At 42.3% G+C, this 22595-nt stretch overlaps 1 protein-coding gene across 14 annotated transcripts in view; it reads left to right on the forward strand.

Annotated features, from left to right (window-relative positions):
• The window catches only part of DLGAP1 (DLG associated protein 1), a 320351-nt gene that overhangs the window by 276667 nt on the left and 21089 nt on the right, over positions 1–22595 (forward strand). For all 14 annotated transcript variants that reach the window (XM_060028714.1, XM_060028716.1, XM_060028715.1 and 11 more), the window contains one exon: positions 18133–18554. In XM_060028714.1, coding sequence (XP_059884697.1) covers positions 18133–18554 — 422 coding nt within the window. The remainder of the gene's footprint in view (positions 1–18132; positions 18555–22595) is intronic.

Genomic DNA, 22595 nt, shown 5'->3' on the forward strand with positions numbered 1-22595 from the left:
AATATTTAGAGATTAAACAATACATTTCCAAATGACACATGAGTCAAAGAAGAACTCTCAATAGAAATTTTTTAATATTTTGAACTGAATGAAAATAAAAACACAACTTATCAAAACTTGTGTGATGCAGAAAAAAGAGCACTTAGAGCAAAATTTATAGCATTGAATGCATATGTTAGAAAGGAAGAAAGATCTAAAGTCAATTGCCTATGCTTCCACCTTACCAGACTAGAAGAAGAAGAGCAATTAAATCCAAAGTAAGCAGAAGAAAAGAAACAATAAAAACTAGAGCAGAAATTAATGAAATTGAAAATAGCAAATCAATATAGAATATCCACAAAACCAAAAGCTTATTCTTTGAAAAGACCAATAAAATTGATAAGCCTCTAGTCAGGCTAACTAAGGAAAAAAAGAAAGAAGACACAAATTACTAATATCAGAAATTAAGGGACTTCCCTGGTGGTACAGTGGTTAAGAACCCGCCTGCCAATGCAGGGGACATGGGTTTGATCCCTGGTCCAGGAGGATCCCACATGCCGCAGAGCAACTATGCCTGTGCGCCACAACTACTGAGTCTGCGCTCTAGAGCCCACGAGCCACAACTACTAAGCCCGCGTGCCACAACTACTGAAGCCCACATGCCTAGAGCCTGTGCCCTGCAACGAGAGAAGCCAATGCAATGAGATGCCTGCGCACCTCAACGACAGAGTAGCCCACTAGAGAAAGCCTGTGCGTAACAGCGAAGACCCAACACAGCCAAAAATAAATAAATAAAAGAAATTAAAAAAAGAAATTAGAGGGGGACATCACACAAATCCCATGGAAATTAAAAGGATAATAAAGGGGGCTTCCCTGGTGGCACAGTGGTTGAGGGTCCGCCTGCCAATGCAGGGGACACGGGTTCGTGCCCCAGTCCGGCGGGGGATCCCGCATGCCGCGGGGCAGCTGGGCCCGTGAGCCATGGCCGCTGGGCCTGCGCGTCCGGAGCCTGTGCTCCGCAGCGGGAGAGGCCACAACAGTGAGAGGTCCGCGTACCGCAAAAAAAAAAAAAAAAAAAAAAAAAAAAAAGGATAATAAAGGAATATTATGAACAACTCTATGCCCACAAATAATAACCTAGATAAAATGCACCAATTCCTTAACATATAAAATCTGCCAAAACTCACACAAGAAGAAATAGACAATCTGAATAGGCCTATATCTATTAAAGAAATTGAATCAATAAATAATAATCATCCAAAAGAGAAATCACCAGGCCCAGATGGGCTCACTGGTGAATTCTACAAAATATTTAAGGAATGACTTATATCAATCTTCTATAATCTCTTCCAAAGATAGAAGCAGATGGAATACTTCCTAAATCATCCTATGAGGCCAGCATTACACTAATACCAAAACCAGAAAAAGACATGATGAGAAAAGAAAACTGCATTCCAATATCTCTCATGCACATAGATGCAAAAATTCTCAAGTATTAACAAGTCAAATTCAACAATATAGAAAACAAATTGTACACCATGACCAAGTAGGTTTTATCTCAGATATGCAAGTCTGGTTCAACATTTGAAAATCAATTAATGTGATCCATCACGTCAACTGGCTAAGAAGAAAAACCACATGAACACATCAATAAATGCAGAAAAAGCATTTGACAAAATCCAATACTAACTCCCGATCAAAAATTTTCAGCAAACTAGGAATAGAGGGGAACTTTCTCAACTTGATAAGGAATATCTATGAAAAACCTACAGCCAACATATTAGTTAATGGTGAGGACCTTGAAGCTTTTGTGCTAAGATCAGGAACGAGGCAAGAATGTTCCCTCTTACCACTGCTTTTCAGTATCATACTGGACGTCTTGGTTAGTGCAATAAGGCAAGAAAAGGAAATAATAGGTGTACAGATTAGAAAGGAAGAAACAAAACTGTGTTCACAGATAACACGATTGTCTACGTAGAAAATCTGAATGAATTGACAAAAAAACTCCTGGAACTAACAAATAATTATACCAAGTTTGCAGGATACAAGGTGAATATACAAAAGTTAATCACTATCCTGTATACCAGCAATGAAATAAGAAAAAGAAATAAGCTATCAAGCCACAAAAAGCCAAGGAGGAAACTTAAATGCAGGTTATTAAGTAAAAGAAGCCAATCTGCAAAGGCTACATACTGGATGATTCCAACTATACAACACTCTGGAAAAGGCAAGACTATAGAGACAGTAGAAAAACAGTGTTTGGGGGAAGGGAAGTGTATATAGGCAGAGCACAGATGATTTTTAGGGCATTGAGACTATTCTGTATGATACTACAGTGGTGTCATTTTACATCTGTGCAAACCCATACAATATACCACACCAAGAGTGAACTTTAATGTGAACTGTGAACTTTGTATGGTAATGATACGTCAGTGTAGGCTCATCACTAGTAACAAATGCATCACTCCAGTGGGAGATGGTGATGGCGGGGAAGCTGTATATGTCAAGGCGTAGGAGGTATATGGGAAATCGCTGTACTTTCTGCTCAGTTTTGCTGTGAACCTAAAACTTCTCTAAAATTTATTAATTTTAAAAAAGAGAGAGAAGGATACACAATAGGGTAAACATCAGTGTTGTCCTGTTGGGGTGTTTTGTTTAACATATGTAAAACGTTTAGAAAAATACTTGACACACAGGAAGCACTATATAAGTGTTTCCTGTTCTATTAGGTACCCAAACAGAATCTCTCTAAAGATTGACATCTCAAGAAAGCAATTATACCATCTTTTCTTTAAAAATAAGAGAGGGCTGCCCTGGTGGCGCAGTGGTTGAGAGTCCGCCTGCCGATGCAGGGGACACGGGTTCGTGCCCCGGTCCGGGAGGATCCCACATGCCGCGGAGCGGCTGGGCCCGTGAGCCATGGCCGCTGAGCCTGCGCGTCCGGAGCCTGTGCTCTGCAACGGGAGAGGCCACAACAGTGAGAGGCCTGCGTACCGCAAAAAAAAAAAAAGAGAAAATTCAGACTTCCCTGGAGGTCCAGTGGTTAACACTCTGTGCTCCCAATGCAGGGGGTACGGGTTGGCCCCTGATCCCTGGTCAAGGCCAAAAGTAAAAATTAAAAAAATATATATATATAAAATGAAAATAAGAGAAAATCATCTTAATTTTTTAAACGTACTTCAAACATTTCCCCTGCAGTCAACAATTCTATATCAGCAAATTCATGCCCTGACACTTGTCCATCTACAGGAGTGTTTAATATTACATTATTTGGACGTGCCTAATAGCAACCCCCAAACTTCAAATGAGCTACTTTCATCACGTTATTAAAAAGTTGAATAATTAATAAATTATTGAAGTCTGTAGGATGCTCAGTTCCTCCGTAAACTGAGTGATTTCTTTTAAATTCATCCCCCAAAAGGGCTAGCAGCCCCAATTTTGCTGCTTAACCTTCCAAAGTATACCCGTCCTCAAAGGTCACTTTGCAGTTAACCGCTATGAAGTAAATAAGCATTAAAAAATGGATGTTAATGATTGTTTTGAGCCTTTCCAAAAGAAACCCACTGTCAAACAAGCAGGGATTACTTGTTTCTTCTGTTTCTAATTATAATTCTTTTTATAATTTTGCTGGTATTCTTTCACTTAGATAGGATCTTAAAACATAAAATTGGGCAGATGGGATTTCTTAAAGACAGCAGTGGGATTTTTTTAAAAAAACTTATCCAGTGATAAAGTTGAGACTCTTACTTTCGCATTGAATGGCCATTACAATCCATCTTTTCCTTCCCCCAATAAACAGACTGATAAACAACACTAACCTAACAAAAAGTGAAAACAGAAAGAAAATAGAGCCAGAGAAAGAAAGAGATAGTGCAAAGAGAGGAAAATTAAAAGACTTCGGAAGAGACCCGGAGACTCCTCACCACCTTTTGAAACCATCACAATTTAGGAACCAAATCCGACATAACAAAGTCCATCTGCCTGATCCATCTATTCAGAGGCAGACTTGTGAATTCAGGGTGCTCTTCAGTGCACCCTGAAGGAAAATTAATAACTCATTAGTAAAAACATAAAATGCACTGGCTAACCAACCTACTTCAAGAAAAAGAATCGAAATGGAGTATCACAAATCTTCCTGGTATACTTTCAGGCAGGCATCCCATCCTGAAAATGCCATTGGTAGCAGAAGCGCCACGTCCATTCTCCAGAGCTGCCCCACTGTGGGGACTGGGCACAAAGGAAGGCTGCCTAAAGATCACTAGTTTAAATGCCATGGCAGCTCCAAGCCAGACTCAATGAATGCATGTGGTTTTGAAGCAAGACTGCTTTCTTAAGCCAATAAAGAAACGCCTCGTCTCCATCCAACATTAGCTATCTGTCCCCAATTCCTGTTTCACGGGTCAGCTAGTAGGATTATTCGGTAGGATCCACATGGTATATTTTTGCTGCTCTGCAGGACTGATCCTAAGCAAAGCAGGCATATCTTGCCAACCCCTCTCCCGGGGACACTCCCCTCAGCTGCTGCTCTATTGCAGGGCCTCCAAGCATCCCACCCCCATTCTCTCTCATCCTTTGGACGGCTCGCCAGGAGTTTGCATGAGGTCTTCTTGCCTTTCAAGCTGATAATTAGCAAATCTAGTAAACCAACCCTTTCTATTGACTTAGGTGAAAAAGCTAAAAGGCTCCCAGGGATCTCCTCTTTCCTTCCAAGTAACAATTGTATTTCAACAGTAGTTCAAACTAGACTTTCTTACATTAGCCCACTAGCGACTCCAAGACTCTTAACAGTGGACACAAAGAGGAAGAATATTATCATCTTCATTATAAACATAGCATATGCAGATTTACTTGCAGGAAAACATACAGCAGTGTGCTAACAGTCTATATAACTCTCTGATGTACTTTGGAGCAACTGAAAAAACTGTGATTATACGTGTGGATGGAGAGATAGAGAGATATCTTTTTAAGTGTCATCTATCTTTTCTATAACAATTGTGTGTTATTAACATACTTAATGATAAGAAAAGTAAGATAGTATTTATACATTATGAAAATTTATAAATTACAGAAATAAAATAAAAATTTCCCATAATCCCGTCCATTAACCATGAACTAATAAAGGGGTATAAATTTACCCATGCTTTTTCCATGAACATTTTGCAAGTTGTTGAAATTATCCTATGTATAAAATTCAGTAATGTTTTAAAAATCAACTATTACAACAAGGGCTTTATCATTATTAAAAATTCATGACAAATACTTCTTTTAATGGTTACACAATATTCAAGAATATGGGTGGACCATAATTTGCTTCCCCTTTCTCTCCCTGTTGAATATCTACATTATTTCTAGATTGACTTTTGATTAAAGGTGGCGAAAAAAATACACACATCAATCTTTGAGACCTTCTGAAACTAAATGACAGTAAAAGGATTTTGTGTTTGTTTTGGCACAAACTGTCAAGGATGAAGAGAACAAAAGAAGAAAAAATACAACAGCAAAATTGTGACAGCTGGAAGGCAGATAGACAAGTGATACCTGACTTAGGCGACCAGAAAAAGCTGAACCTAAAGCCAGTGATGCAGAAATCTAAGATGTAATTCAATTTAAGTTTCAGAACCCACAAAAGGCACGGGCATTGACAGCACTGGATGTAGGGGTGAAGGTGGAGCTAAAAGCTGTCTGAATCTACAGTCAGGTGACAGACAGCCCTTCCCCACTCTGGCAGGAGACAGGAGGCTTCCCTTCAGGGGCTAAAACAAAGGGTCCTGGGTCTGGAGGACAGTTGAGGGCAGTTTGCTGTAATGAAAATAGGAGGATAAATGAAAATTCACAAACATAATGTTGAGGCACCTGCCCCAAGCGTTCTGTGTTCACTCAGCTCCCAGAATCCCGGCAGCCACGTTCCCTCTACACGGGCATATGGAACAGTCTATGGTGGGAGAGTGGACCAGTCTGAGCCCAAAGACCCAAAGAAACCGCCATCAGGGATTTTGCAGGTGAAAGCCCAGTCAGATCACCTGACGCTGAGGATCGCAGTGGATGAGCCCCTCACCAAGGCACAGACTTCTCCGGAGGCTTTTACTATGCCTTTCAAGGAGGCATGTGGTAGAGTGGGGCCCAAGGACGGTGAAACACAACTTAATAAATCTTGTCTGGTCAAGACAGAAACAAAAAATGAGGGGCTTACAGTAAGGGAAACACTTCATTTGTTTAAGAGGAACATTTTCGAAAAGACTGATTAAAAAATGCAATTGCTCCTTTTACTCAAGTGGAACTTGAAAAAGAAATGATGTTGTTGATTTAATCGTTATTACTGCTTTCCTTTGTCACATAGGTTTATTTGTTCATTTCAGATAAACTGATTTTTTCTCCTTCTTTGGGTCCTGGTGATATGCTATCCCAGCTCAAAGTTGGCTGAAAAGTCTCCTATCTGGGACTTCTCTGGTGGTGCAGTGGTTAAGAATCCGCCTGCCAATGTAGGGGACACGGGTTTGAGCCCTGGTCCCGTGAGATCCCACATGCCGCAGAGAAACTAAGCCCAGTGTGCCACAACTACTGAGCCCGCGTGCCACAACTACTGAAGTCCATGCGCCTAGAGCCCGTGCTCCACAACTGAAGAGTAGCCCCCACTCGCCGCAACTAGAGAAAGCCCGTGCACAACAACGAAGACCCAACGCAGCCAAAAATAAATAAATAAATAAACTTATATTTTAAAAAAAGAAATTAAAAACTTAACAGAGAACTGGAAAACCCAACAGAAGAGTTGGAAGGTACACGTGAAGACATTTCTAGAAAAACATACAAAAAGGAGAAAAGCAAAGAAAGAAGTAAATATAGAATTCAGGAAACACGTGATCCAGCACAAGAAAGGGGGAAAGGAAAGGTTGATGGAGAAAAGGGATCCCCAGACAATGGTGGTGCAGCAGGTCTGGGGAGCGACCAGGTGAGAGGGAGCAGGTCAGAAGCTGTGAAAGATTTGTTCAGGAAGACTGGTAGGATTCCTAATCTGTTTCAATGCATGGAGAGGACATTTACATACCTGGAGGAATTTTGAGGATTAAGTGCTAAGTACATCAAAATTAAACACATTTTTAAAAGGAAAAAAATGTGCAGGAAATAGAATTTAATATGGCCTATTTGTTTGCTAGGGCTGCCATAACAAAGTATCACAGACTGGGTGGCTAAAACAACAGAAATTTATTTCCTCACAGTTCTGGAGGCTAGAAGTCCAAGATCAAGGTGTCGGGAATGTTGATTTCTTCTGCAGCCTTTGGTTTGTAGATGGCCATCTCCTTCCTGTCTTCAGATGTTCTTCCCTCTGTGTCTGTCTGTGTCAAAATTTCCTCTTCTATGAGGATATCAGTTACACTGAATTAGGGCCCAACCACATGACTTCCTTTTACTTTAATTACCTCTTTAAAGGCCCTATCTCCAAATATAGTCACATTCTGAGGTACAGGGAATTAGGACTTCAACAGGAATTTGTGGGAGGAGCACACAATTCAGCCCATAACACATGGTCAGCTGTGAATACTATTTTCTGCTCATAATAATGTGGCCATAAAAGGCAAGGTCTGAATATTGGTCCAAATTTACAATGCAAGTATATTAGGAGAATGGAAAAATACAGGAACAGACCAGAAATGCATTTGTGTGTGTGTGTGTGTGTGTGTGTGTGAGAGAGAGAGAGACAGAGACAGAGACAGAGACACTGAGAGAGGAAGGAAGAATGATGATGAGGTGAGAGAAATCTAAATCTTCATCTTTCCTATGGACAAATGCTGAATATAAAAAAGAATAGCAATTTTTTTTATTTAGAAATAGTGTTTGTAAGTGGCTGCCTCTGGAGCAGTAAATTGTTATGTACGTGGGCCAGGAATTTCTATTTTTCATAGCCAGCCTTGTGGAACCATTTGATATTTTAAAACTGTGCACGGGACTTCCCTGGTGGCGCAATGGTTGAGAGTCCGCCTGCCGATGCAGGGGACACGGGTTTGTGCCTCGGTCCGGGAAGATCCCACATGCCGTGGAGCGGCTGGGCCCGTGAGCCATGGCCGCTGAGCCTGTGCGTCCGGGGCCTGTGCTACGCAACAAGAGAGGCCACAACAGTGAGAGGCCTGTGTACTGCAAAAAAAAAAAAAAAAACAAAAAAAACAAAAAACTGTGCATGTATAAACATAAAAAGTGGACTGATCAAAATAATAATATATAATATTGTGATAAATACCTCTGTACAGTATGTATTTTCACTATTTCAGATGATCCCATTTCCTGAAATGGAATTCCTGGGTCTAAGAATTATAACATTTTTTAATGTTCTTGATATCCATTTTTAAATAGCTCCTGAAAAAAAATCTGTACCACTTTACACTGAGAGCGAGGCACTTGAGAGCACAGATACCTCCCCAAATCCCATCATGTACTTTGTTTTAACAGCTGTATTTTATTTTATTTTATTTTATTTTTGCGGTACGCAGGCCTCTCACTGTTGTGGCCTCTCCTGTTGCGGAGCACAGGCTCCAGACGCGCAGGCTCAGCGGCCATGGCTCACGGGCCCAGCCGCTCCGCGGTATGTGGGATCTTCCCAGACCAGGGCACGAACCCATGTCCCCTGCATCGGCAGGTGGACTCTCAACCACTGCGCCACCAGGGAAGCCCTTAACAGCTTTACTGAAGTTAATGAACATACAGTAAACTATACATAAGTAAAGTGTACCCTTTGATAAATTTTGACATATATTTGTCAAATCTATATATATATGTGAAATGAAACTATCACCACCACCAAAATAGAGAACACATCCATCACTCCCAAAAGTCTCCTCCTATATAGTCACTCCCTGCTTCCCACCCACTCCTCCTCCCCTACCAGTTTCCCCACTTGCTGTCACTTGTTTGCATTTTCCAGAATTTTATTAAAATAAAATCTTGCAGTACGTAATCCTTTTTGGCCTGGTTCCTCTCAGTTGGCATAAGGACTTTGAGGTTCGTCCACGTTTTGCATGTATGAATAGTCTGAACCTTTTACTGCACATTAGGATTTCAATGTATGGATATACCAAATTTGTTTATTCAGTGACCTGTCGATGAACACTTAGGTCATCTCCAGTTTCGAGTAATTAAAGTAAAGCTGCTATGAACATTGTGTACTAATCTAACATATGCTTTCATTTCTCTTAGGTAAAAACCTAGGAGTGGGTTGGGTCTAATGGGATGTGAATATTTAATGTTTTAAAAAACAGCCAAAGAGTTTTCCAAAGTGGTATACATTTTACATCCCTACTGTGTGCGAGTTCCTTTGTTTCATGTTATCCCTACCGTGTACGAGTTCCAGTTGCTCCATATTATTGTCAATATTAGGTATGGTTGGTCTTTTTAATTTTAGGAATGTTAATAGATATGTGGTATTCTCTCATTGTGGTTTTAATTTGCATTTCCCTAATGCATGATGATGTTGAACATCTTTTCATGAACTTATTTTCTATCCATATATCTTCTTTAGTGAAATGTCTACTCAAATCTTTAAAAACAGAACTAGCTTTATCTATATTATTATTGAGTTGTGTGAGTACTTTACCTTCCGGACACACGTTCTTTATCAGACAGGAGATTTGCAAGTATTTTCTCTTTGTCTGTGGCTTGTCTTTTCATTCTCTCAGAGTTGAAAAGCAGTAATTCATGATTTTAACAAAGTCCCGTTTTTCTTTTCTGGATTGTGCTTTCAGTGTCATACCTAAGAAATCTTTGGCTAATTCAAGGCGACAAAGTTTTTCTATGTTTCCTTCCAGAATGTTTATAGTTTTCGATTTTACGGCCTATGACCTATATTTGAGTTAATTTTTATATATGGTGCAAGGTATGGGTCAAATTTTTTGCATATGAATATCCTTTGTACCTTTTCTCATTCGTTGATATATAAAAATGGATATATTTTTGCATTCTCTGTGTTGTTCCATTGATCTAAGTGTCCATCTTTATGCCAGTGCCACACTGTCTTGACTATTGTAGCTTTATAATAAGTCTTGAAATCAGGTAGTGTAAGACCACCAACTTCCTTCTTTTTAAAGCTCTTTTTTTACAGCTATTTTAGGTCCTGCACATATTCTGTCAGCTTTGCTCACTGATATTTCATATTTTTCTTGCTGTTGTAAATGGTATTATTTTAATTTCAGCTTCCAATTATCCACTGATAGATCATATAAATACCAGTTTTTGGGTATGTAACTCTTCTTTTACAGCTGTTTCAGATAGAAGTGTAAATAAATTCAATCATTCTTACTCCATCTTGGCCAGAAGCAGAACTCATCAATGTAGGTTTTATTTGGCTTGTAGGTAGGGTAAGCCCTGTCATTTAGCACTATTCTCTGGTTGGAAGGTCATGGAATGTACTGGAAGGTATGGAAATCACGGGGAAAGAAAGAGCATTCCAATCAAAGAGATCCAAATTAAAAGTAACTTTACCTTTCCATATCTAAAGCTTACAAGTTGGATACAATGAACACCAGTGGTCTCTTTTAGGCTATGTTCTCTGATTCAACATTCCAGCAATGTTCCCTCAATTTTAAAGTAGCATTACACACAGATGGAGACTTTGAGTTGAAGGTCTAGGCCCAGTCTCCTGGGTCTTGCCTTTCTGCTTGTTACCCTATTTCCCAGGTTGCTATATTGCTCTCATAATCTCTAGTTCGCAAACAAGAGGTAAATGTGGATAAGTGCGTGGTATGTGTTCTGGCTTCCTGCCCCCATCCCCACTCAAATATCTTTTATAAGCTTAGATATTTATATGTGTTTTGGAACAATTTATCAAGCAATAATTTTTGGTCCTCACAATTGAAAGGGTTAAGGGGAGCTAGAAGCTTTGCAATGGTGTACTTTTGCGTTATTTGTTAACATTGTCAAGTTGACAAATCGATATGTCTTTAGTGGTTGTACAGAGAGAAGCTACTGGTCGCACAGCAATTTTCTGGCAAGAAAACTCCAGAATGTTATTTTCCTAGTGTATGTGTATTTAATATTTCCATTTATGTCTTCGTAAACTACTTCTTTACTGTCTGGCCTATTTATCTGGAGCTCATCCAAGTGAGAGTCATTGTTACTGCAAGGACTATTTACCTACAGCAACCAGGGAATTAGAGAAAACTCATCCCGGAATAAATGCGTAGTAAGTCACTTTGTGGCCTTTTCCTCCCTCTTCAACTCCCTCACCCGCCATTCCTTTGTTAAATAGATGAAGTTGGAAAACAGTGAATGTCTACAGCAGGATGTGCGCGTCTGGAGGTGTGGACATGCAAAGGGAACATGCATCTATGTTCATTTATGGGATGAGGATGAGAGCAGATGGGTATTTTGGTTATTTGCATAATAGCTTCTGGTCTTTCTTATCCCCAATTGGTGGAACCATCTCCTTCTTTCCTATGTTACAAAATAATACACAGACTTCGAGGACACACCTAATGGTTAGGGGGATAAATGCTGGCATCAAAATGTGCTTGTGCGGAATTCCCTGGCAGTCCAGTGGTTAGGACTCAGTGCTCTCACTGCCGGGGCCCTGGGTTCAATCCCTCGTGGGGGAACTAAGATCCCGCAAGTCGTACCGTGTGGCAAAAAGAAAAAAATGTGCTTGTGAATGACACTCGCCACGTCAGCAGGTTTGTGAATGCACAGATTGAGTCACAGGTGTGGAAGGAAAGCACACTAGCATCTATTATGAGAGCTGCTCCCCATTTCTAGAAACAAAAGCCTACTTTTGTTTTCTCACCAAAATTACCTCTATTTCCATACAATTCTGAGTTTTTAACATCTCCCTTGCTTCACACTTAAAGCTTGTGGCCTCAAAACTGGGTGGAACAAGCATGTTCCAAGGGAGCATTGTTTTCTCTTTTAACACCATGTCAACTGCTACAAAAGATCTCTTTTGATTGTAAGTGACTTAAATATGTAAACATTTGGGCTTGTAGTGATTTGTGCCTTCTCTACTAAGCAGAATGCTGAAAACAAAAAGCCAACATGGAGGCAGCATCTTCTGACAGCCAGTTCAGGGACCACAGACTTGGCAAGAACTTCGGCAGTCAAAAACATCCAGCCTTTGCCAACCCAGAAGCTTTGGATCAATCCCACGCCGCACAGCTTCCTTGTAGTATGACAAAGCCTAGCACTCACCCTCCATATTATACTTGACAAACAATCTCTTTTCTTTGCCAAGTTAACAATACCATAACCTAGCCAAAGAGTTCTTCCCGTACACCTGACTTTCAAAGGTGTGGCATTCATGCAATTTAAATTTCAAAAGCCTGAAACTTGGCAATTCCTGATATGCCTCATACATCTTTTTCTTTCTTTCCCTTTCTTTCTTTCTTTCCCTTTCTTTCTTTCTTTCTTTCTTTCTTTCTTTCTTTCTTTCTCTCTCTCTCCTTCCTTCCTTCCCTCTCTCCTTCTTTCTGTCCTTCTTTCCTTCCTTCCCTCTTCACTCTCTCCCTCCCTTCCTTTCTCTTCCTCCTCTCTCCCTCTTTCTTTCTTTCTTTTTACATGCTTTTCAAGATAATTTAGTTGGCAAGAAGAAAAATAACCATCTTACTCACAAGCCTATGGTCCCCATTTGACCCCAAAACAAGACTCAATAAAAGAGAATTGTGAGTGAGACTTCTCGGGCTCTTGTTCGTTACCTGGGGTCAGGAGCCATCGAATGACCCAATGTTCTGGTTGCTGAGGGAAAGCCATTCCTTCTGGGGCACAGTCAGCTCAAGGATGTTTTGTTGAGGCTCCCAACCAAGGTTCCCATAGTGACACCCATCAAGGATACAGCACCTGCCCGGCTGGTACTAAGGCAAGAACGGCCGAATGCTGGGCCCTCGCAGAATCTATCAGGTGATACCAAGCCCGCTCTCATCACTTTCCATTCCCTCCCTTTCTTTTATTTGACAAATGCATTACAATTATTTGGCCTAGAGAGAGTCTTCATGTAGAAAACCTATTCTAATTTTCTTTGCTTAAAGAGAGCTTCAGGCAAACGTATGATGAACGTGGAGGGTTTTAAATCACCAATAGATGCTTGGGTTGAGGTAGTTTTACAATCTGTCAATAGGACAGTGCTAACCACATACAAATAAGCAGCAGGACGGTTTTTTCCCACTGAACTTGTGAGCAGGGTTGCATGACATGTAGGTTCCTCTGTGCTCTGTTCTAACTGGGAAGCTCGTCTGACAGAAAGAGTGAACCTCTTTGTTAGAAAAAGTCTTAATTCTTGATATCAATCTCCTCACCCCCCTTGCCTACCTTTTGATCTTTCATTTTATGTAATGAGACGTCCTGGATTTTTACATCGGTTAAGGGCCATTTCCCAAGAGACAAAGACGGCACACTGTTGAAGAAAAGCATTTTCGAATTCCACATATATTCAACCTTGACAGCAGGCACGGGAAAAGTGTCTAAAGAAGAAAGAACAGCGTAGGACTAGCGTTTTTTTCTTTGAAACTAGATTTAGCCCTGAAAAGCAACGATTATGTGGATGAGAGGGATGGAAAAGAGAACCAGGAACCAGAGGATTCTGTAACGGGTGTGACTGAGGGAGTCTCCCTAAGATAAGTTTATGGCTTGAGTCTCAGATAGTTGAACTTGCAGGAACAAAGCATGTGCGGTCTAAAGATATAGACTGTGCTTAGTTTTCATTCATGACTTATTTTGTTTAAGTACAGCCCCATCAGACAGGGGGGATGAGAATGGGCCTCTGAGATTTACCATCTATCTGTTCACTGATTTGGAATCTGCTGGACAGAAAAGTGGTGGGAGCGGGGCACAAAATCCTCTCATCAGAAATATAAACTCGGGCTTCCCTGGTGGCGCAGTGGTTGAGAGTCCGCCTGCCGATGCAGGGGATACGGGTTCGAGCCCCGGCCTGGGAAGATCCCACATGCCGCGGAGCAACTAAGCCCGTGCGCAACAACTACTGAGCCTGCGCTCTAGAGCCGGCGAGCCACAACTACTGAGCCCACGTGCCACAACTACCGAAGCCCACACACCTAGAGCCTGTACTCTGCAACAAGAGAAGCCACTGCAATAAGCAGCCTGTGCACCGTAACAAAGAGTGGCCCCGACTCGCCACAACTAGAGAAAGCCTGCACACAGCAACAAAGACCCAATGCAGCCAAAAATTGATTAATTAATTAATTTTAAAAAAAGAAATATAAACTTGTTTCATAGAAAGAGCACAAAGCAACAGCAGCGGTGAATGCCCACAAGTGCCTTTCCTCTTGCCTTCAGAACAGACAAGGTATTGTACCCCATAGTGGTTGGTCCAGTCTTTGGTTTCATGGTTTTCTGCTCCTTTGGCCAGAACACTGGCCGGTCCTTTTCAGAAGTTGTAATTATCACACATTTTGCCTTTAGGGCATGAAGGGCCAAAGAAGCTTCAAGACTGGAAATTGTGGGTTTGCAAACAGCAGGCCACGGGGTTCAGCTTTCAGGTTTATACCATCCACCAGCAACTGATCTATTCTCTTCAGAAACACGGAAGTGAACCCAATGACTCCCTCTGCGTTCCTATCAAAACTTTTAAACAACAACTTGATCGCACCCTTCTCCCAGAAGGAACTCTGCACATGAAAGACATAAAGCGTTTCACAGAGCAGAACATTCTTTGAAAACTCAGGGTAGAAGAAAGCACTTGCTTAAGGAACTTAATTTAGAGAAACAGTGTAGCCTGGACAGGGCTGCCTGAGTTCAAAGGCACCGCTTTTAATCCCAAACCACTTTAATTTTACTTAACTTTTCTTTCTTTCTGGGTGACTAACCTGGAAACTTCTACTCATCTCCTGCCAAGTAATTTTTCTGAAGAAGGTGGATACTTTACAAGAGTCATAGCCAGGAGCCCTCTGTCAGGAATGCTGGTGGTACGGTTTTGTGTCGATAAAAACAGAGGCACAAGGAAACTGGGTCATTGTGAGTTGCGCGTGGAACAGACTCAGTCTCCGGCAAGCCTGCTCCGACTGGAAGCAATAAGGCGCTGGGCCTTCCTTAAGTTTGGAAATGGAATGCCTCTGGCAGCCCATGATCTTGGAGAGGGGAGCTGAGTGTTTTCATAGCTGGGATTTTGTGTTAGTGGAACAGGTAGAATGTCAACTGTTGTGAGGAAAGTCAACCAGTTCGCACACATGCAGCTGGAGAGAAAGCTCAGCTTCAGATGTCATTTAACGTGTTGGTGGATGAACAAGAAGGCGGCAGAAATGGCCTCTCGCAGCCAAGAAGCCGGTGGTTATTGGGAAAATCGCGGTAGCACAATTCTTCTTGTTTTCACTGCTAGGACAAGGAAGGACATTCTTTCAGACTTTCACACTGAGCGATTTTTCCTATGACCCATTTCGGAGTTAAAGGACTTATAAAATGGCCACGCCTGATACCTTCCACAGAAGTAACTTCTTGCAAACAGCAAACAGTGAGATGGGCTGGCCTTTATTGGCAGGCCTATCTTCATAAAATGAATGGTGAGAATCACAACATTTATTACTGTGATCATCCTAATAACGAACACAGACCAATTGTACAGTCATTTACTTTCTTGGTATTTATTCTCTAGGGGGAAAACATGGACTGATTAAGATGATTGTACCCTCTCCTTTTTGTGACTTCCAGTCTGTTCATTATTTATTTTTGAGGGACCAGAATATTAGTATTAATTGGCTCTGATAGAGTGTTCCACAAGAGTTAAGAAAAAAGCGTATAATCTGGTTTATTCAATGTTGTATGGACATTATTTAGTGCACTCTCCTTTAAGGCTGGCACTATTGAATATTAACTGAAAATCAACTAGCAAATAAACCATCTTAACATGGCATAATTATGAGCCAGTCAAGAAAATATATCACCTCACACCCATTAGGATGGCTACTATCGAAAAAGTCACAGACGTAGAGAACAAACGTACGGATACCAAGGGGGAAGCGGGGGCTACTATCGAAAAAGTCACAGACGTAGAGAACAAACGTACGGATACCAAGGGGGAAGCGGGGGCTACTATCGAAAAAGTCACAGACGTAGAGAACAAACGTACGGATACCAAGGGGGAAGCGGGGGCTACTATCGAAAAAGTCACAGACGTAGAGAACAAACGTACGGATACCAAGGGGGAAGCGGGGCTACTATCAAAAAAGTCACAGACGTAGAGAACAAACGTACAGATACCAAGGGGGAAGTGGGGGGTGATGAACTGGGAGATTGGGATTGACATACATACACTATTGATACTATGTATAAAAAAGATAACTAATGAGAACCTACTGTATAGCACAGGAAACTACTCGGTGCTCTGTGGTGACCTAAATGGGAAAGAAATCCAAAAAAGAGGGGATATACGTATATGTATAGCTGATTCACTGTGCTGTACAGCAGAAACTAACACAATATTGTAAAGCAACTATACTCCAATAAAAATTTAAAAAAAAAAAAGAAAAAGTCAGAAAATCACTGTTGGCAAGGATGTGGAGAAACTGGAAAACATGCATTTTTGGTGGGAATATAAAATGGTACAACTGCTAGGGAAAACAGCTCCTCAAAATATTAAAAACAGAATTAGCACATAATTCAACAATTCTACTTCTGGATATATACCCAGAAGAATTGAGAGCAGAGTCTCAAAGAGTTATTTGTACACCCATGTTCATAGCAGAATTATTCACAATAGCCAAAAGGTGGAACCAACCCAAATGTCTACTGATGAATGAAAAAATAAACACAATGTGTTATATACATATAATGGGATATTATTCAGCCTTAAATAGGAAGGAAATTCCGACATATGCTACAATATGGACGAACCTTGAAGACATCATGCTAAGTGAAATAAGCCAGCGACAGAAAGACACATACTGTATGACTCAACTTACATGAGGGACCTAGAGTAGTCAAATTCAGAGAGACGGAAAGTGGAATTGTGGTTGCCAGAGGCTGGAAGGAAGGGGGAATGGGGAGTTGTTTAACGGTACAGAGTTTCAACTGGGGAAGATGAAAAGGTTCTGGAGATGGTTGTACAACAGTGTGAATGTATTGAATATCACTGAACCATACACTTAAAAATGGTTAAACGTGTAAATTTTATGTTACATATATTTCTTCAGAATAAAAAATAAATAAAATATTAGATCAGGAAGTTACCTTAAAAAAAAAAGAAGTATAAAGTGGGGGTAACAGATACCTGATGCTGCCTTCAGTAGACATAGCCTCCTATATCCTGTTAAATCATCATTTCCTGTCTGCTCCAGGAGCCAAGGAAGCTTTCTGGGGGTGTGTTTTAAATTAGTTCAGGCCCACACCTTCCCTTGCCCCTTGTCTGAGAAAGAATTCACTGCTCCCCCGTCCTTCCCCACCCCTCCCTCCTTCCATACATCCTCACCTTTGCGGTAGGGGTCAACAAGAGAAATCTAGAACCATTCGGTTGTATGTCCATATAGAATGGTGTTAACAAGTTGTCTTTTATCACCTCGGTAGAAGGACTATGGAGAGGGAAATTAAAGGCGCAGGGAAGGATGGTATCGGAAAACTCTAGAACCTCGAGCTGATGTTGCCCCAAAGGCTTTGTATCAAATTATCACGATGACCCTGTGATCAAGAGACAGGTGAAGACTTCCCAGGGGAAGGAGCTTTAACGTTAAGGGGAGCTTAATGACAGTTTAGTTTGCTTTCAGGTAAGAGCTGTCCCTGGGAAATGTGGTTATGTGGGATTCAAGATAGTTTTGGCCCAGGTGGGGTGTTGTTGTTGTTGTTTTTTCTCCTCTTGTTTCAAAGGAAATTACGCAGACTAAGAGATAACTGAATTGTTTCCTTACCCCTCACCAAATTTACCCTTCACTGAATGTCAGGATTCAAGCCACTGCCGATTTGGGGAGGAAGTTGAACCCCGGACATCATTCTGGCTTTGAGAGCAGTGCTTGCGGTCCACTTCTAAACCTTCTCTAGATACGTTTTCACATTCCATATTGAACAGAGATGAGGGCTCTGTGCTCCTTACACTAGAGCCAGGGCAATCGATGCGCCGGCGTCAAGGGCTACCTCTGCAGACTGAGAAGATGAGACCCCCTCTTGCACACCCACGAAGAGACGCAGAATGTAGTTCTGCTTTGAGAAACATCCTTGAACTAACTCGTCTCTCTCTATCCCTCCAAGCTTTCGCAGGTTCACTCGATCCAACAGTGTGACGACGGCCGTGCAGGCCGACCTGGACTTCCACGATAACCTGGAGAACTCTCTGGAGTCTATAGAGGACAATTCATGCCCCGGCCCGGTGGCCAGACAGTTCTCCCGGGACGCCAGCACCTCCACGGTCAGCATCCAGGGCTCAGGAAACCACTACCACGCCTGCGCGGCCGACGAGGACTTCGATGCGGATTTCGACCCTTCCATTCTGCCGCCCCCAGACCCCTGGATTGACTCAATCACCGAAGACCCCCTGGAGGCCGTGCAGAGGTCAGTGTGCCACCGGGACGGCCACTGGTTTCTGAAGCTTCTCCAGGCGGAGCGGGACCGCATGGAAGGGTGGTGTCAGCAGATGGAGAGAGAAGAGCGCGAGAACAGCCTGCCCGAGGACAGTAAGTGCGGCGCAGCGCCTGCGCACGCGCCCCCGGGGCCGGGTCCCCGGGGCCGGGGAGGGGATGCTTTCATAGCGCTGGGCAAGCCGTGCAGGTCCCCACCCCAAACGGGAACGTGTGGAAGAGCTGGGCGGTTCGGGCCGAGTCCACACACCCCTGGTGCCCAATAAAGACAAGCCCCCCCCCGCCCCCCCACACACACACACGTCAGGCAGCTGTAACACCTTCTCTACCTCTGCCTCCGCGACCTCCACCTCTGGACCAACGTGGGGTGGACTCATGCTTCTGACTCGGTTTCTTTTCCCCAAGATGCTCCCGCAGGGAATGAACAGAAATTCTAAATAGTTTTAAGATCCCCAGATACGCGTGCCTTGGGCATTTATAATCTTACAGGTGTATTACTTTCATTAATATACAGGATTAAAACAAGGCCTGTCGTGTCTAGGCCTGTAGACGCCAAGCTTATTGACATCCTTGGACCTGGTTAGCCCACACTTTCCCCCTTAGGTTTTAGGAAGGCAAACCTTCAGCCGCTAAAGCAATTAACCCAATTTAATGGGTTAAAGTAAATGATCAAATAAAGGATGGTTAAGTTAAATAAATAACGGAGACTCCGCACTCCGTTCTTTTCAGACTTGGACTTTTAACAACAAGGATTCCTATTAACAGTTGACAAAGAAGTTGCCAGATTACTGCAGTCCGGTTGCACATTAATAACAATTTTGAACTTGGAATAGCATTTATAATCAGCGTGTATTTCATTGTTGCGTGTTTATTTCCCTCCGAAAAACGATTATTAAATGAATGGTGGATCTTCCAACCGATGATATTTTTGAATCAGAGAAATTCAGTGGTAGGCATCAAAGCCTGCCTTCATTTTTGTGTGGGAACCACCTGGAAGAGTATTAGCGTGATGCGGTTTTAGACCTTTTTTTTTTTTTTTTTTTTTGCGGTATGCGGGCCTCTCACTGCTGTGGCCTCTCCTGTTGCGGAGCACAGGCTCCGGACGCGCAGGCTCAGCGGCCATGGCTCACGGGCCCAGCCGCTCCGCGGCATGTGGGATCCTCCCGGACCGGGGCACGAACCCGTGTCCCCTGCATCGGCAGGCGGACTCTCAACCACTGCGCCACCAGGGAAGCCCTAGACCTATTTTTAAAATCATTTAACTTTTTATTGTGAACATTTAAAAACACTTGCAAAAGTAGAGAGTTTACTGTAGTGAACCCCCATATTCCCATCACCCAGCTCAACTACTGGCTGGTCTCATCTTCCCCCACTTGTCATCATTTTTGCCAGAGGATCTTAAAGAAAATCCAACGCATCCCGTCACTTCACTACGTATCTCTGATAAGGACTCTATGTATACGTATATAACCATCGTGCATTGTCATCCCTAACAAAAACAATAATAATTTCTTAACAATTAGATGGAGAGCTTTCTTAAATCATGTTCAGTTGACTTACTAAGCGAACCAAACTAATTGTGTCCGGGAGCCGTGAGTTTTCCGTAAAGGAAGTACTTTTGTGAGAATGGAGACTGGAAAATGACAGTTTGCAGGTTGTGGGATTTCCGCTCTGTGTCTTGCTCACAGCTCTTCTCTGCTTTTTCTTGCTTCTGACCCCTATCCACCCGCTGACTAACTTATTTGTTGCCTTTCTGAGCAGGTTAGAAAATCCATCAATGGGTTTCTGTAACGTTCCTTTTGTTCTTGCATGTTATGAGTGCAAACAACTTAGCAGTGGAAACGTAAACCTCCTTGAGCCGCTGCAGGCTCACCCAGGTGTGGGTCCACAGGGAGAATATGCTCTGTGCCTAAGTGACAGGGGTGCGAAGCACAGCCCGGCAGCAGTGGGCGGGGGAGGTTTTCGGTAAGAAATTCTTAGCAGTTGCATCTTCTTATTCTCCTTTCCCCGTGGGTATACCCGAAGCCTAGTCGCTTTTCCTGGGAAAAATGCCCATGTCTAAGGAGCAGTGGCCTCGGGTGCACAGCTCAACAGGGCAAGCTGTCTTGCAGATTTCAGTTCATGCAATGCATGGATTCGAACTTGTTCTAGCTTCGCTGCTTGGCTTCCAAGAAGACCTGGGGAAGCTGCTCATCTGGTGTTTTCTTTTAATCTGATGTTTTCTTCCCATCTGAGACTAGATCTACTTCTCTCAACCCAGCTTTATAATGATGCGTGGGGATACTCATTGTATACATATTTAGAAAAGTCTTCCTTAACACTTAAGGAGCCATGAAAACAAGTCAATATATTTTGATACCAGCACATATATTCGGAAGGTGAGAACCTTGTTAGAAAATCAGGTTCTCATCCTGTGTTTGAGATGAAAGAGAAGCATATTTGTAGCTTGAACATGAAGGAACTGCTCATTCATTCACTGTTCCAGAATTTTACTGCAGATGTTATTTGCAATATTGATTTATAAATAGGACTTATAAACCTATTCCATATGAAGGTATTTTGTTATAACAAGATTTGTTCTAATAATAATTCGCTGTCTTTGTACACGAAGGTGCCGCTGTCCCACCGTGAATAAGCCGTCTTCTTAAGGACGCTGTCTTTAGTGATAAATTTTCTCAAATCTGCCTCTGTTTTACGAGGTCGCTGCCTGAGGGCGGTGGTGGGGTGTGAAGGTCATGGCTGCAGAACGGACAAAGATAACTTAGGGTGGGAGTATTTCTGGTGCTTTGCTTAAAGTATTCAACTGAGTAAATTAATCTTAGATGACAAGTATGCAATGAGACCCGCTGCACTGGGGAGTGAGTCTCCCTGTGTAGTTTGAAACATATTTCGATATCAGAGCCCCCTTTTTCTAAGTTAAAAAAAAAATTACACACAACACCAATAAATATAATAGGAAGAACGGTGAAGCTCTTTGGGGAGGGCCTGGAGTCCTATCTGCTCAGCCTCTACCACTCTCTGGACAGAGGTCCCTAGAAACCCTCCCTGCCACCAAAAAAAATCCCAGGATTCCTAGAATAGTTTGAAAGCCAATGGTCTATAGTGAAAAGTCCAACTTACTAATTTTTTTAAATACAATTTTATAACTTTAGATCAAACAGCTAACACAAAGATCAGAGGTAAATGCCTTGCCTACATGTTTTTTTAAATGTACAAAACTGATTCAGATTAGAAACATCTATTTGTGTAAGCCTATCTAACCTACAAAAGTGGCTCTTCCTTCAAATCTCAGCTTGGGCCTCACCTTCTAGAATTCTTTGCAGAATGCATCCCTTCAGGCTGAGTTGGGTGTGCCTCTCTGGTGCTTCTGTAATAGCCTGCACATTTGTCTATCAGGTATTTCCAACTTTATTTGATGATAATCTATGTATCTCTCTCCTCCACTGAAAAGTGACGTCTGAGGACCGAAATTACTCTCGTCTCATTCATCTTCATATCCGCTGCCCCTCTGACGGTTCTTGGCACAGAGGAGGGGATCAGTGAATATGTATTTGAGTCCTGGGACTATTTTGCAAATACGGTTTTACAAAAGTATTTTCCTTAGCAAACTCTTTCTTCCTAAGTAGTTCCAAAATATTCAACAGGTAGTTCGCAGCTCTTGTTGCCAAAAGCTGGAAGGGGAGGTCCCCTGCGAGGTAGGGAGCGCTGCTTGATCAGAACAGAGATTTGGCAGAGACACGAGCACCTGCCACAGAGAGGCTAGAAAGGACTTGTGTGTCGGTCAGCTACGTGAGCTAGATGAACCCGCGTGTCCCTTCCAGCTCTTGGGACGCGATTCCATCCCATAAGCACTTGAAAGCTTTCTCTATCTTTCATGCCCTGGATGGTACAAAACAGAAGCTTCCACCCACTAGCATTCCAGAATTCTAAACAGCGCAGAGGTACACACACATGCCCGGTCAAAGAGTCGCCAATTTCAAATGAGGCAAATGGAAATCAGTGAGCATCTGACCAGAAAGCCGGGAGGAAGGGAGAATATAAACCCCACGAAAGAGCATCTATCTTGTCCTTACAGTCCCCTGGGCCGTGGGCTACAGGCTTTGACAGGTGTTGTTTTATTTGCCCTCACAACAGCTC

This window comes from Delphinus delphis, chromosome 13, assembly GCF_949987515.2.
Source record: "Delphinus delphis chromosome 13, mDelDel1.2, whole genome shotgun sequence".
NCBI classification, from domain to species: Eukaryota; Metazoa; Chordata; class Mammalia; order Artiodactyla; family Delphinidae; genus Delphinus; species Delphinus delphis.